Consider the following 17548-nt stretch of genomic DNA (forward strand, 5'->3'; position numbering starts at 1 on the left):
ACCTTGACGCACCATCCTCCTCCAGCTCAGCTTCGGGCACCTCTCAAGTTACCACACGCACGCCTGCCGCCACCACTAACACTAGCACCACAGCTGCTTCACTTGATCTGTCAGAGGAGTTATTTACACATCAATTGGAAGAAATGAGTGAAGCGCAACCATTATTGCCAGAGGATGTAGATAACAGGGATATGTCTCAGTCAGGCAGCATTACACACATGGACGTACGGTGTGAAGATGATGATGTTGTACCCGCTGCTGCTTCCTTTGCTGAGTTGTCAGATACAAGTGAAGCGGTTGATGATGACTATGTGTCCGTGGATGTCACGTGGGTGCCCGCTCGAAGAGAAGAAGAACCGGGGGAAAGTTCAGATGGGGATACAGAGAGGAGGAGGAGGAGACGAGTTTGAAGCAGGGGGAGGTCATCGCAAGGAGCTAGTGGCACAGTCAGACAGCATGTATCGGCACCCGGGGTCAGCCAGACAGCACGCCAATCAACGCATGAAGTTGCCACCATCAGAATGCCGTCATTGCAAAGCTCAGCAGTGTGGCATGTTTTTTGTGTGTCTGCCTCTGATAACAGCGATGCCATTTGCAACCTGTGCCAAAAGAAACAGAGTCGTGGGAAGTCCAACACCCATCTAGGTACAACTGCTTTGCGAACACACATGATCTCACATCACAAACGCCTATGGGATCAACACATGATGACGAGTACAAGCAGCACACAAACACAAAGCCACCATCCTCCTCCTGGTCCAGCATCTTCAGCCACATCATCCACTGCTGTCCTCCTTGCCCCCTCTCAACCATCCGCCACTGCGCCTCTCACCTTGAGCAGTTCCTGCTCATCTGCCCACAGTCAGGTGTCTGTCAAGGAAATGTTTGAGATTAAGAAGCCAATGTCACAGAGTCACCCCCTTGCCCGGCGTCTGACAGCTGGCTTGTCAGAACTCTTAGCCCGCCAGCTTTTACCATACAAGCTGGTGGAGTCTGAGGCCTTCAAAAAATGTGTAGCTATTGGGAAACCGCAGTGGAAGGTACCCGGCCAAAATTTCTTTTCACAAAAGGCAATCCCCAACCTGTACTCTATTGTGGAAAAGGAAGTCATGGCATGTCTGGCACACAGTGTAGGGGCAAGGGTCCATCTGACCACTGATACCTGGTCTGCAAAGCACGGTCAGGGCAGGTATATCACGTAGACTGCGCATTGGGTAAACCTGCTGACGTCTGCCAAGCATGGAATGCGTGGCTCTGCAGAGGAGTTGGTGACACCGCTACGACTTGCAGGCAGGCTTGCTGCTACCTCCTTTACTCCTCCTACTCCATCCTCTTTGCTAACCTCCTTGGCTGTGTCCTCTTCTGCTGCTGCGTCTTGCTCCACATCAACTGCACCCCCCCAGCTCCCCAGGGGCTATTCCACATCCCGAATACGAAAGTGTCACGCCGTCTTGGGGTTGACTTGCCTGAAAGCAGAGTGTCACACCTGACCAGCACTCCTGTCCGCCCTGAACGCACAGGTGGATCAGTGGTGTGTGACAACGGAAGCAATTTGTTGGCAGCATTGAATTTGGGCAAGTTGACACATGTGCCGTGCATGGCACATGTGTTGAATCTGATCGTACAACGCTTTGTGCATAAGTACCCAGGCTTACAGGACGTCCTCAAGCAGGCCAGGAAGGTGTGTGGCCATTTCAGGCGTTCCTACACGGCCATGGCGCACTTTTTAGATATTCAGCGGCGAAACAACATGCCAGGGAGGCGTTTGATTTGCGACAGCCCGACACGTTGGAATTCAACACTCCTAATGTTCGACCGACTGCTCCAACAAGAAAAAGCCGTCAACGAGTATTTGTATGACCGGGGTGCTAGGACAGCCTCTGCGGAGCTGGGTATTTTTTTGCCACGTTACTGGACGCTCATGCGCAATGCCTGTAGGCTCATGCGTCCTTTTGAGGAGGTGACAAACCTAGTCAGTCGCACCGAAGGCACCATCAGCGACATCATCCCATTTGTTTTCTTCCTGGAGCGTGAGGAAGAGTGCTGGATCAGGCCATAGATGAGCAGGAAGAGGAAGAGTTGTGGTCACCATCACCACCAGAAACAGCCTTATCAGCATCGCTTGCTGGACCTGCGGCAACGCTGGAAGAGGAGTCTGAAGAAGAGGAGTCAGAGGAGGAATGTGGCTTTGAGGAGGAGGAAGACCAACCACAGCAGGCATCCCAGGGTGCTCGTTGTCACCTATCTGGTACCCGTGGTGTTGTACGTGGCTGTGGGGAAGAACAGACCTTCAGTGAGATCAGTGAGGACGAGGAACGGGACATGAGTAGCTCAGCATCCAACCTTGTGCAAATGGGGTCTTTCATGCTGTCGTGCTTGTTGAGGGACCCTCGTATAAAAAGGCTGAAGGAGAACGACCTGTACTGGGTGGCCACGCTACTAGACCCCCGGTATAAGCATAAAGTGGCTGAAATGTTACCGAATTGCCGGAAGTCGGAAAGGATGCAGCAGTTCCAAAACAAGTTAGAAAATTATGCTTTACACAGCATATAAGGGTGATGTCACAGCACAACGGGAATCTAACAGGGGAAGAGGTGAAAGTAATCCTCCTCCTACCACGACCACGCCGGCAAGGACAGGACGCTTTACAGACGTGTTGTTGATGGAGGACATGCAGAGCTTTTTAAGTCCTATGCATCACCACAACCCTTCGGGGTCCACCCTTAGAGAACTACTCGACCGACAGGTAGCAGACTACCTCGCCTTAACTGCAGATATCGACACTCTGAGGAGCGATGAACCCCTTGACTACTGGGTGTGCAGGCTTGACCTGTGGCCTGAGCTATCCCAATTTGCGATAGAACTTCTGGCCTGCCCCACTTCAAGTGTCCTGTCAGAAAGGACCTTCAGTGCAGCAGGAGGTATTGTCACTGAGAACAGAAGTCGCCTAGGTCAAAAAAGTCTAGATTACCTCACCTTTATTAAGATGAATGAGGCATGGATCCCGAAGGGACTGACAGTGGGTGATACATTTGACTAAAAAAGGCCTGATGAGATGAGATGCCTTGGGCTAAAAATGGTCCACACGCTGATGTATTTTATCTCTGCATGCCGGATGACTTGCGTGACTTCTCCGCCACCAACTAGGGTTCAAGCCGCAATGTTTTAGTACACTTTCTGCCTGGAAAACATCAATTTTTCCGGCCGCTGCTACAGCAGCAGCTGCAACAGCAGCGGCTGCAACAATACCTAATTTTTCAGGCATGTGTACATGCCTATATTTTCTGGCCTCTGGTGCTGCACTGTGGCTGCAAAAGCAAAACAAAAAAAAAGGCACATGCATGTGTCAATTCCCCTTCGTGATCGTTTCCTTGTTGTGGTGAAGGGGCTTGCGTATCACAATGAAGCGATCACCTCTATGAGTGTGTTGGCAATAGCAATGTTGGCACACCACAGATGATAAGGTCGTTGCTTCATTGTGAACAGACCAAAAGCGATCGGCTGGATAATTTTGCATCGAAAAAACATTAATTTTCTTTGTGATCATCTAAGGTGATCATTAAAGCCTACTAGGCCAACAATGGGCCCACACTGCAGAATCATTGTTTTCTGGGTCACTTAACTGTCACTAAACTACCTCAGCATGACCATAGGCTTTGAAAAACCGCCATCGCCTGCAATCTCCCAAACATGTGCATGAGCACAGTCATCACTACACCAAGATTGACGCATAGAGGCATAAAATTTATGTCATGAGTGTGTCAACTATTCACAACTGATAGGGGACGTAACAGGGATTAAACTGATAAGAATAGTACTACTTAACACACCACTCATATAGGGTGGCACAGTACATTGCACGGCGCACGCGCAGTGCCCCAAATTGGAAGCAAGAGGACCGACCAAGCATCTTTTTCCATCTCCCGATTCCTAAAATCTATTCCATACACGTCCCCTGATAGGGGACAAAACAGAGATTAAACTGGTAAGAACAGATTTTTTTTATTTAAAAAAAAAGAGGACAGCCTCTGCGGAGCTGGGTATTTTTTGGCCGCGTTACTGAACGCTCATGTACAATGGCTGTAGGCTCATGCGTCCTTTTGCGGAGGTGACAAACCTGGTCAGTCAAACCCAAGGCAACATCATCGACCTCATCCCATATGCGTTTTTTCTGGAGCTTGCCCTGCGAAGAGTGTTGGATCAGGCCGTAGATGAGCATGAAGAGGAAGAGTTGTGGTCACCATCACCACCAGAAGCAGCCTTGTCGTCGTCGATTGCTGGACCTGCGGCAACGCAGAGAGAGGAGTCAGAGGAGGAAGATGGCATTGAGGAGGTGGAAGACCAACCACAGCAGGCGTCCCAGGGGGCTTGTTGTCACCTTTCGGGGACCCTTGGTGTTGTACGTGGCTGGGTGGAGGAAGAGACCTTCAATGACGTCAGTGAGGACAAGGAACGGGACATGGCTAGCTTGGTATCCAACCTTGTGCAAATGGGGAGTTTGTGGTTGTGCAAATGGACTGTTTGCGGTGCGTTAAACGGGGAGTTTGGTCTGTCATAGTTTGGTCTGTCACTGTGAAGCGGGCGTAACCCTTACACTACCTGATCGATACAACATCATACCTGATGTTTTAAAGCACGTTATTCCAAACAATTTAGGAATGTTAGGTGATTTATGCCCTTTATGGATTAAAACCTGACTCTGCGTCAACTACGTAATTTTCCATGGGAGTTTTGCCATAGATCCCCCTCCGGCATGCCACAGTCCAGGTGTTAGTCTTCTTGAAACAACTTTTCCATCACTATTGTGACCAGAAAGAGTCCCTGTGGGTTTTAAAACTCGCCTGGCTATTGAAGTCTATGGCTGTTCGCCCGTTCGCGAACATTTGCGGAAATACGTGTTCGCCGTTCGCGAACGGAAAATTTTATGTTTGCGACATCTCTAGTTCTAAGATTTTCCATGAATGATGGCGACTCTTCCGCTACCACCCTTTTAGTGCAGCATGGACATAGCGGCTTTTACAAGCACATACAACAAATGTCTGAACCTGCGGTTCCTCTCTACTGAGCAGGAATACTATTGCGACAACTATCGTCACGTTTAGGGGGGGGATTCTGACTTGGAAGCGTTCAGTCATAATCCCACAGATGGTAGCTTCACCCCATTGGCTCCTCAGTACATACATTCGAAAAACTAGACCCAAAGGGAGTACCATCACTTGCACCCAGGTGGTGCTTTTGGAAATCTAGATAGGAAAAAAATCCATTTGACAACCCCATAATAACTTAAATGGAGGAGGTCTCTTACCGGGCTGAGGGCCTTGCAGGGATCATCAGATCTGCGTGGGGCATCAGCGGAGGACATCCTGGTTATGCTCCAGCAATCGTCAAATTTCTGGGATCGCAGAGCCATTTTAAAACTCAGTGACCCGCATACACTGGCTCCGCCTCCACGCTGACTCCCCGGCCGGCCGATCTGCGCGATGACGTCAGCCACTGCTGGCAGAGGAAAAGGCAATGCAGCATGTCTTCTAGAATCCTCCTGCCCACAGAGGATCCCACCTGCAAAGACGCGCATGGCGTCGATTTCTTCTACATAGGGGTAGGAACAGCCCGAGATGCCCAGCGTGGGACTTACACCGAGGGACAAAGAAGGGGAGCCCACGCTCCACTCAGAGCCTCTGGCCCCTGCTCAGCCCTCCCAAGAAGGGGAAGAATCCTAGGCTGAGTGTACAACTTCCAGCCAGCGCACTGGCAGGGCTTCCACCCATCCTGAGGGACAGGAAACAACAACTGGAGTAGGAAGGAGGAGGTGTCTTTTTATTTCGGCTTCCGCTGTTGTTTCCTGTCCCTGGGAGGGGGGATCAAGCTCCTATCAGTGCCAGTGTGGAGGCGTTATGAATTAGTCTTAAAAAAATATATATCTAAATAGGCGAACAAGGCTGCAAAACAGTAGTAAATGCGACTAAAAAAATTTAAAAAATATAATTGTGTCTAAAACTTTTTAAAACTAAATAGAGGCGCAAAAACGTTAGTAAATGTGCCCCTCGGAGTACAGCTATTGTACTAATTAGTACCTTCAGTCGTATGTAACACTACAGATAACATAAGGTAAAGGGGTTCTCGGGGATTTACATATTGATAGCCTATCCTTAGGATGGGTCATCAATATCAGACTGGCAGTAAGGCTTCACCTATCGATTATTTTAGTAATCCAACGATTAATCGAGTACTCTAATAAGAAAAAACTAAAAAAAAAGAATGTTTTCCTTTATAAAATGTCATCAGAACCCCCCCCCCCCCCCGTTCCATCATCAGACCCCGTTGTCACGGCGCAGTGTGGGTAGTAAACTCCACACCAAACACAAGAGGAAAGGGAAAAGGTACTAGGCCTAGAAACTAGGGAAAGGTCACCACCTAGTGAATCCCTAAACCAAGCCCTGACTACTATCAGTATGAACAGATCTCGATGGTAGCAGGGCCGGCACCACCAGTAAGGCGACTTAGGCAGTCGCCTAGGGCGCCATGCAGCAGGGGGCGCCCGTTGTGGTTAAAAAAAAAAAATTGCTTATATAAGTTCGGGGCGCCCCTCATGCTGCGCCGCCTGAGCGGCTGAGGCTGAGCGCTTGCCGCTCTAAAGAATCCTGCCTGCGCCTGCTCTGTGCTGCTGTTAATGTAGCGTGGCCGAGCTCTTTTCGGTCCGCGGTACAGGAGCTTTTGTTTCCTGTACCCGGCCGGACTGACAGGAAGTGCTCACTTAGTGTGGAAATAATGAGTGACAAGGGAGTCCCCAGAGCCAGACTGCAGCCAGAGACCAGATCATCTTATTGTCCTGGTGGTAAGTAGACAATACAATATGTGTAATTGTTTAGTTATTAATGTGCGGTCCGCACTTTGCGGACCGCACATTGCCGACACTATTGCGGACAAGAATAGGACATGTTCTATTTTTTTCAGAATCGGAATTGCGGTCTTTATGGGTCTGCAATTCCGATCCGCAAAAAGAGACGGCTACAAGAAGCTGGATTAACCCTAAGGGAAACATAGCAGTTCTTTTAATTTAAAAGCTGAGAAAGGGGTGGAACATGATATGCGCAGATCATCTGATAAGGGGGGGTGGCGTCAATTTTTATCTTGCCTAGGGCGGCAAAAATCCTTGCACCGGCCCTGGATGGTAGGAATGTTCATAAGCAGGAACCTAGAACCCTATCTGACCCTAAATGGCCCTGAAAATAGTGTCAGGACAAAATTCCTGTTCCTTCCCAGCTTAAGGAACAGGAGACTCCCTCAGGCCTAATACCAAAAGATAAGGGGAATACAACAAACAAGGAAAAAGGAAAAGACACTTAACTCAGAAGTAAGCGGACGAGCAGGAACTCAGAGTTGACACTTAAGCTACACCTGAGACAAGAGGTGTGGTCATACCCATCAACAACACAGAAACAAGTGAAACCAAAGAAGCTGTCAGATCGCATCACGTGCCACCAGTCTCTTAGATCTTCTGACCTCTGTCACGGGAGAGACCATGACACCCGTGCCTTCATCAGACCCCCCATGCCATCAGCTTAAATCCCCCCCCCCCCCGGTTGCCGCTATCAGCTTATCAGTTCCACTGTGTCATCAGCTCCCCCTCAGTGTCATCAGCTCCCCCTCAGTGTCATCAGCTCCCCCTCAGTGTCATCAGCTCCCCCTCAGTGCCATCAGCCCCAATCAGTCAAAAAAATAAAATAAATACAATGCAACAGCACTCTGCAAACCAAATAAAGTACAATAATGCCAAAATAATAGAAAGTATTCTGGTGCAAATGCTACGCTAATAAATTTGAGATGCTTGGCAAATCATTTTGTACAAACATTAACTGGTGCCATACTGGCCTCCATTACATTCAGGGAATGCAGGTTCCACAAGGTATTATATAGTGTGGGTTCGGCAAGCATGAGGAGCCTGCATCCCCTGAATATAATGGAGGCCATTTTGGCACCATAAGAGGAATAATATAATGTGGGCTCGGCATGCATGTGGAACCTGCATTCCCTGAATGTAATGGTAGCCAGTATGGCACTTATTTTGGCATTATTGCACTTTATTTGATTTGCAGAGTGCTGTTGCATTGTATATTTTTGTTTTTGCCTTTGTGCTTTCAGCCATGGCAACGCACACCTGCGCACTGGATGTGCTGACTGACCCCCAATTTTCCTATCAGCCCCGCTCAGTGCTATCAGCTCCCCCCAATGCCATCAATCATCTGTGCCATCAGCTCCCCCCATGCCATTAGCCCCCCCTCAGTACCATCAGCTCCCCCAGTGCTATCAGCCCCCTCTCACTGCCATCAGCCCCCCTCTCAGTGCCATCAGCTCCCCCAGTGCCATCAACCCTCTGTGCCATCAGCTCCCCCCAGTGCCATCAATCCTCTGTGCCATCAGATCCACCAGTGCCATCAATCCTCTGTGCCATCAGCTCTATGAGCCCTCAGGCCTCTGTGGCATCTGTCCCCAATGCCATGAGTCCTGTCTGCGCCATCATCACCTCCGATGCCAGCATGCCCTCAGCTCCCCCAGTGCCACCATCGCTGCTCCTAGTCTCCAGCAGCTCTTTAATACTTACCTCTCCTGTAGGGGCGCTGCTCCACAACTCCTCTGTCTTCTTCTCCGCATGCTGCACTGCCATCCTCACGTCACACAGTGTCGGGTCATAGTGCATGCATGCGTGCACTATGTCCTGATGATGTGTCAGGGGGACAGTGAAACGCACGGGGTGGTGGGTGACCACGGAGCGGTGAGTAGTAGCAAGCACTTCACACCCGCTCCGTGGTCACATGAAACAAACGAACGAAAAAATTTGCATTGAAGATTTTTTGTGTCGAATTACTCAATTCAACCGAGTAATCGTTTCAGCCCTATCTGGCAGGTTTCCGACATCTGGCACCCCTGCCAATCAGCTGTTTGAGGAGACCCTGGTGCTTCAGTCCAGCGGACTCCTCACTGCAAACCAAGCACGGCGCTGTCCATTTACTTGGATGGGACTGAACTGCTCCTAGGCCATGTGACTAATGAACGTGACATCACGTGGTAATGAAGCCTCTTCATACAGAAATAAACAACTATTGGGCAGCACACGGAAGGGAGGGGGCACACCCCGTGCCTATGATGCATTTAATCCATCCCTTGTTTGACATATGCCATACAGTTGCAATGTTCACCCATGGACTATGTTTAATTATTATTTTTTATTTTTTGACTTGACTCCACATATAAGTAAAATTTCTAGCACTGCTATCCTTGGGAAACAACTTTCTCTGCATGAGGCTGAAGTCGGTTCCTTATTCACGTCATTTGTAATTATTATTTTTTTTTATTCAAGACACCTTATCCAAGTAATAGAATAAGTTGCAGTGAGCTGCGCTTAAAGTAAATCAGCTGAAAGCGGCATTAAAATACAAATGACAGGCACAAAATGGGCATAAAAGGCACAAAAAAGTGTGATTTAACCACTTTCAGACCGGGACGTTTACCCCCTTCCTGACCAGGCCTAATTTTGCAAATCTGACATGTCACTTATGTGGTAATAGCTTTGGAACACTTTTATTTATCCAAGCCATTCTGAAACTGTTTTCTCGTGACACATTGTACTTCATGATGGTCATAAATTTGAGTCAATATATTTCACCTTAATTTATAAAAAAAAAAAAAAAAAAATTTACCAAAAATTTTGAAAAATTCACAATTTTCTAAATTTCAATTTCTCTGCCTTTAAAACAAACAGAAAGTGATACCTCATAAAATATTACTTAACATTTCCCATATGTGTACTTTATATTGGCATCATTTTGTAAATGTCATTTTATTTTTTTAATTGGTTGTACAGGCGATGTTTAGCTGGGAAACAGTAAAAAGGCTCACAATAGGGTAATAATGTAACGTTTAAGATGCAAAATGTCTCCAGTGAGGAGGCTCACCTTGTGGAGTTGTGCAAAACCTAGGCACAACTCTAGTGTAGGCTCATCTGGGGTTGTATGAATCCCCCTCTTATGTGGATGGTATGTGGCCAAGGATGCAAGTGCTTCTGATCAGGGATGCCTGGGGTCCCTCAGAAGGTAGGTAGATCAGCAGAGGATATCCCGTGGCGCAAGAAAGACCATCCGATATTTCAGATAGAGTTCCAAAAATGTATTAAGCAAGTGGTATAACGCGTTTCGGGGACAATGGCCCCCTTCATCAGGTACAGATTGCTTGCATACAACAGAATGTTGTATGCAACTGTTAACCACATATAAATATCTTTAAAAAACCACCTAATATTTATACTTTTTCTTATTTTTTAATCGGTCCAAACATTGTAAGATAACTATCAGGCTGTGTAGAGCGGTGCCCCGGGATCTCACTGCACTTACTATTTTTCCGGGGTGCTGCTCCATTCTCCAGCTATGTTCCCCGGTATTTTCGCTGACTTGGTAACACTGGGAGGAACCTGCCCTTTTTCTCCTGGGCGTCTCCTTCTCCCAGGCTGTAGTGCTGTCCAATCGTAGCGCAGAGCTCACAGCCTGTTTTTTTTTTTTATCCCAGAATGGAGCGGCGCCCCGGGATAATAGTAAGTGCAGTGAGATCCCTGGGCGCCACTCTACATAGCCTGATAGTGATCTTACAATGTTTGCACAGATGAAAGGTCCTCTAAGTTTTACACAATAATAGCATTTTTTTAAACCAAAAAATTATGTTTTAGTGTCTCCATAGTCTAAGAGCCATAGCTTTTTTATTTTTTGTTTGACTGATTGTCTTAGTTAGGGTCTTATTTTTTTGCAGGATGAGGTGATAGTTTAATTGGTATTATTGTGGGGGGGAGGCATTCACCTTTTTGATCGCTTGGTGTTGCACTTTATGTGATGTTAGGTGACAAAAAATTGCTTTTTGCCACTTTTTTTCTTTACGGTGTTCACCTGAGGGGTTAGGTCATGTGATATTTTTATAGAGCAGGTTGTTACGGACGCGGCAATACCTAATATGTATACTTTTTTTTATTTATTTCATTTTTGAAACAAAATGAGGTCTCCATGTTCTGTCCATAATTATTCATACCCCTAGCAAATTTTGACTTAAAGTTACTTTTATTCAAAAGATAATAAGACGATGTACAAGAGGCATTATTGTGGAAAAACATTTCTCAGCTTTTATTTACATTTGAGCAAAAAATATCAGATGTTCCGCACTGTGGAAAACTTCAGAGGATGTGGTCCGAAGCCGAAAGTGACACCTGTGCGGGCCAGGAGGCAGGGCCGGTGCAAGAATTTTTGCCAACACAAGCGAAGCTACATTTTGACGCCCCCCCCCCCCCCCCTCACAGCTCACCTGGCCCTGGTCCCGTCTGCAGCAGCTGGCTTCTCCTCTGTGTGGTCCTGGTATCTTCTCTCTGCTTCAGACAATCGCTGGTTTAAGGACTGTATTTTTCGCCCTCTAAGACACACTGGCCCATAAGACGCACCTAGAATTTAGAGGAGGATAATAGGAAAATAATATTTTCCATTGCACCTCAGGTCAGACCAGCAATCAGATCCCCAATGTTAATCAGACCTCAAATCAGACCCCCAATGCCTCAGATCAGCCCCCCATGTCAGCCGCCAAGCCCGCCATGTCAGCCGCCATGCCCCCATGTCGGCCGCCATGCCCCCCATGTCGGCCGCCATGCCCCCCATGTCGGCCACCATGCCCCCCATGTCGGCCATCATCCCCCCATGTAACATCATGCCGCCCCCCCATGTAAGCCATCATGCCCCCCCCCCATGTAAGCCATCATGCCCCCCCCCCATGTAAGCCATCATGCCCCCCCCCCATGTAAGCCATCATGCCCCCCCCCCATGTAAGCCATCATGCCCCCCCCCCATGTAAGCCATCATGCCCCCCCCCCATGTAAGCCATCATGCCCCCCCCCCATGTAAGCCATCATGCCCCCCCCCCATGTAAGCCATCATGCCCCCCCCCCCATGTAAGCCATCATGCCCCCCCCCCCCCCCCCCCCCAGGTCAGCCATCAGCACAAATAAAATAACTTACCTCTCCTGCTCCTGGATGCCGCGGCTCCTCACCACCAGCGCTCTCTCTCTTCTCTCAGTGAGGTCACATGGTGCGCAGCCCTGCAGAGCAGACAGCCGAGCGGAGGACCAGGAAGCGGTGAGTACAGATTCTTCACCACTTCCCAGGCCTCCGGAAGCGCTTCATTAGTATTCACCCCCATAAGACCCTGGGGCGAAAAATACGGGGTATTTTAAAAAAAAAGTTTCATTTTTCCGCCACTTGGTCTGCCTTATTAGAGCACCGGCCCTGCCTGGAGGATAGTTAGAGAGGTGAAAAAGAATCCAAGGATCACCACCAAGGCCATCCTAGTGAATCTGGGCTCTGCTGGTGGCAATGTCTCAAGGCAGACAATCCAACGGACACTGCACAATGCAGACCAAGGAGGACGCCACTTCTCCAGATAAGGCACACAAAAGCTTGCTTGGCCTTTGTAAAAGCTCATCTGGACAAAGAAGACGACTTCTGGTCTTCTGTGTTATGGTCAGATGAAACAAAGATGTTTCCTTCATTTGGCGTAAAAAAGGAGAAGCCTTCAACCCAAAGAACACCATCCCTACTGTCAAACATGGTGGTAGGAACCTAATGCTTTGGGGGTGTTTTTCAGCCAATGGACCAGGGAACCTAATCACAGTAAACGGCACCATGAAAAAAGAGCAATACATGAGGATGCTCAACGCAAACATCAGGCAGTCTGCAGAGAAACTTGGACTTGGTCACGAGTGGACATTTCAGCATGACATTGACCCAAAACACACAGCAAAAGTGGTGAATAAATGGTTAGCAGACAACAACATTAACGTTTTGGAGTAGCCCAGCCAGAGTCCAGACTTGAATCCAATTGAGAATCTGCGGAGGGAGCTAAAGATCAGGGTGATGGCAAGAAGACCCTCCAACCTGAAAGATTTGGAGCTCATTGGTAAAGATGAATAGGCAATACCTGTGGAGACATGCAAAAGCTGGTCTGCAATTATAGGAAGAGTTTAATTGCTGTGATAGCCAATAAAGGCTTTTCTATTGATTATTGAGAAGGGTATGAATAATTTTGGACTAGACACTTTTTGCTCAAATGTAAATAAAAGCTGAGAAATGTTTTTTTCCCCCACAATAATGCCTCTTGTACATAGTCTTATTATCTTTTGGGAGACACCTATGTCATTTCTCGTCAAAAAATTACTTGCTAGTTGATTAAAAGTAACTTTAAGTCAAAATTTGCCTCGGGTATGAAGAATTATGGGCAGCACTGTATAGTTTTTTTTTTTTTTTAGCAATTTTCTTATGTAGGGGCTCATTTTTTGCGGGATGAGGTTACTGTTTTATTGGTACTATTTTGTGGGACATATACCTTTTTGATCACTTGTTGTTGCACTTTTTGTGATGTAAGGTGACAAAAATGGCTTTTTTTACACAGTTTTTATTTTTAATGGTGTTTATCGGACGGGGTGGATCTTGTGATATATTTATAGAGCCAACAGTCACAGACGTGACAATATCAAATATTTCAATTTTTTTTAAAAAACATTTTATTAATCATATTTTTTTTTTATGAAACACTTTTTTATTTTACACTTTGCCTCCCCCATAAGGACATACAAGACCTCTGGGGGACATTTAACTTTATTTTTTTGTTTTTCACTATTGATTTCTCCTGTAACTGGGGCTGACATAGTAGTTACAGGAGAAATACACCTCCTAGAGAGACTGTACAGCAGAATATAGCACTGTACAGCCTCAGTGCAGGGCTGATCGAGGTCTGTTGTAGACCAAATAGCTCCTGCACTCTCCCGGCCCGGCGCTCACATGACGCATATCGCTTCCTGATCTGTATGCACAGCGCTCATTGAGCGATGTGTATACAGCGATCTAGAAGGCAGGGACACCTGGGAACTGTCTCTGCCTTCTCTCTGGGTTGCCCTGCTGTCACTGACAGCAGGTCCCCCGCTCTGCAGCTGCACAATTAGCATGCAGCTGCAATCTCTGAATGGACGTACTAAAACGATTTGGAGCTTCACCTGCTATTTGAATCCTCAGTGTCGCAGGATACTGTAGTTGGAATTTTATCTTCTTTGCGTAAAGTGTGGAGCATATCATGCTGTATTCTCCTCTTCGCTTTGCCACTTCTGTGGAGTAATCTGCAAAAATCAACATCTTTTCCCCATGTACCTCCACGGGGGATTTTCTTGAGCGGAATGCTCTCAAGATTTCTTCCTTATGGTTAAAATCAAGGCACTTGACTATGACTTGCCGGGGCCTATTCCCCTGCGCTGATTGCGTATTTGTCTGCTTTGATATTACAGACTGGACAGGCCCTACACGGTGGGCTCTTTCAACTCTCTTAAGGCCTGCCAGACCCAGGGCTTTTGGGAGTTCTACCTCGCAGAATTCCTGTAATTGCGAAGGTTTCATGGATTCACAAACCCCTAATATTCGCAGATTGTTTCTGCGTGACCTGTTTTCTAGGTCTTCCATGCGATTGCACAATATAGTGTTTTCTCTTGAGATCCACTTAATTTATTATATGCCCCTGTGGCTTCCTCCTCTAGAGCTAGTATTCTTTGTTCCATTTCTTCCAATCTAGAGGAGTGAGAATCTATATCAGCGCGTATTTCTTGAAGTGAGGCTGACACCACTGTGATAAGAGAGTCTTTGATGTCTGGGGCAAGATGTTTTGCTATTTCAATAGCTAATCTTTTATAATCAAGCAGGGTCCCCAGGCATTCAGGAGATATCAGTTACTGCTCTCCCACAAATAAGTCCGGAGAGTGAGTTTCAGCCTCACATGCATCACTATCACTGTCTTCATGCTGTTCATGATCTTCGTGGATTTTGCGCTCTTCCAGCGCCATATTGCCTTCCCCTCCATATGGGCCGCCCTGCATGTGCGCCGGCTTACCGATGTGCCTGAGCAGATATCTCTACATGGAGGGACTTCTAGTGTAAGGAGGGGGTGTAGGGGGTGTATAGCCACCGATTGCCAGTGCCAGCTCGCAGCTCTGTATGCGGCTATGTGCTGTTCTGGGGAGAGGTTGAAGCAGAGCTCCTCACTACACCGCCTTACACTCCAGCACCAGAACCGGAAGTAGATAAATTTATCTATCACGTTATACACTGCTCGTTTCCATGGTTACGACCACCCTGCAATCCAGTAGCGGCGGTCATGCTTGCACACTATTATAAAAAGAATTTGCACTCTGCTGGTCGGGACCACAGGAGGACAATAGGCCAGTGCTTTTTTCTATAGTGTACAAGCATGACCACTGTTGATGGATTACAGGGTGTCCATAACCATGGAAACAAGCAAGGTATAATGTGATAGAAAATTGAATTAGATCAGCAAAGGAGGCAATATGGACAATCACAACACATTAGTAAGTGCCTTGTATTAACTTTCTCTACATGATAAATGCCACTTGCTGAAGTGACAACCCCTTTAAGGACAGCTCACTGCAACTTGTTCTATCATTTAGGATACAAAACGGTTGGAATAAGAAACTGTTCTCCTCAGCGCTGTAATAGGAAGTCTGGACAGTCCTTCCCTACATACAGTAACCATAGATATTACAGTGAATTATACCTTGCCCTTCACCTGGCATGGCCTGGTTGCTGAGTCCACTGGGCCTGGCATCTGTGCCCTCTTCCTGTTGGGTAGGTGGTTCCTGTAGTTTGGGAGCTGCAGACACAGGCTCACACGGCTTTGGCGGTGGTGTGGAGCGGCCACTGCTGGAACCTGAGCTGCCATCCCAGCCGTCCCACAGCCAGGGGTTGTGCGCGTGCTCCAGCAGCCTCCTGCTCAGCCGGTACTTCAGCATCTCCTCATAGCAGTTCCTGTACGCCTCCCAGTGTGGGTCTTTGAAGCGCTTCATGTACTCGCTTCGCTGCGTCTTACAGTGCATCTTCCCGCTGCTGTCTCCACAGGTCAGACACTAGAAGGAACACAACAGACTGTGGTTAGCCGCCCTTGCGTTTACCAGCCTTTGGCTGAGCAACTTTCGTAACGTCTACAGCTCAGGACATGCCACCCTCCCCTCCTCCCACTGCCATTTAAAACATAAACAATCCCTGCCCCACCCCCACACGGACTGCACAGTACAGGGTAGCGTCCACATCACACCAGTGCTAGAGCCACCCACATTTACTGGCATAAATGGCTGTTGAAGATGTGGACATATTTTCAGGGTTTCAGATTTTTTACTTCCTGCCTTCAAAAAGCAGTAACGTTTCTATTTTTCTATTCTTATAGCTGCATGAGGGTTTTTTCCTGGACAAGTTGTTCAGTCTAAGGCCTCATGCACACAGTCGTTGCCCGGCTGCCCCCAAACAGCAGGTCCGCAATACACGGGCACCAGGCGTGTGCACCCTGCATTACAGATGTGCACCCTGTATTACGGATGTGCGTTACATAGGCGTGGAACTCCACGGAAGCCCTACGGACTGCTTCCGTGGGGTTTCTATCCGTGCCTCTACACCGCTAAAAAATAGTGCATGCACTATTGTTTATGGTGCTGACTATAGGATGAGGGTCGTGGATCCCATTTGAGTGAATGGGTCCGCGATACGCATGTGGCACCCTACGGTCGGTGCCCGTACATTGCAGACCTTAATTTGCTGGGAAATCATTACTCACTATTCCACACAATGTACTGGGAAGCTTGAAAAAATCATTACTCACTATTCCACACAACGTACCGGGAAGCTGGAAAATCATTGCTCACTATTTCACACAATGTACTGGGAAGCTGGAAAATCATCACTTATTATTCCACACAACGTACTGGGAAGCTTGTAACAAAATCTGACGTAGATAGATAGATAGATTTTAGATTTTCCTAAACTTGCATTATCAATAGCTGATTGCATGTAAGTGTCTTTTTATCTATTAAGGACTTATGCAAATTGTGCCTATAGATGCAAACCAGTCTGCAAAAAGGTGAGACACTCCACATTCTCAGAGGAAACTCCATTTAGCACTGGCCTGCAACTTACAAGCCATATGGGCATACTAATGAAGACCTGGAAGGGGACACTAAAAATGCAGGGCAACCCCAGACATGGTGGCTGCTAACCCAGCAGGTGGTCTAAGCCATTTAGTAGGTGGATGAAATAATATCAGAAGCCATAACTCTGACCTCATAACACTCACATCCTCAGAACCCTAGTAATTGTGTTCAGCCTGACATGGGCTTCGGGGAGAGTCTAGACACACCATACTGGACATGAGGCATTGCTCGGTATTCAGGATCTGGCCTTCTGGAAATCGTACTTCAATCATATTTGGTGCCTGTATGACTGGGACGAGGCGACTCAGATTATGGGATCAGATTATGGGATCTTACCTGTACCCGCAGTCCCTGTCATACAGCGAGAAATTGCCGTGATTCATATTGCCACATCGGATAGCCGTTTGGGAAGGAGGGGCAAAAACCTGAATAATATCAGATGTCCCAGAAGGCTGGACTGAAAGGAGGGAGGTTCCATCACAGCCCACCCCT

At 47.5% G+C, this 17548-nt stretch overlaps 1 protein-coding gene across 1 annotated transcript in view; it reads right to left on the bottom strand.

Moving 5' to 3' along the window:
- The window catches only part of LOC120997212 (centriole, cilia and spindle associated protein), an 87174-nt gene that overhangs the window by 24608 nt on the left and 45018 nt on the right, over positions 1–17548 (bottom strand). The window contains exon 3 of the mRNA XM_040427207.1: positions 15634–15982. Coding sequence (XP_040283141.1) covers positions 15634–15952 — 319 coding nt within the window. The 5' untranslated portion in view covers positions 15953–15982. The remainder of the gene's footprint in view (positions 1–15633; positions 15983–17548) is intronic.

Source organism: Bufo bufo, chromosome 4 (assembly GCF_905171765.1).
Source record: "Bufo bufo chromosome 4, aBufBuf1.1, whole genome shotgun sequence".
NCBI lineage: Eukaryota > Metazoa > Chordata > Amphibia > Anura > Bufonidae > Bufo > Bufo bufo.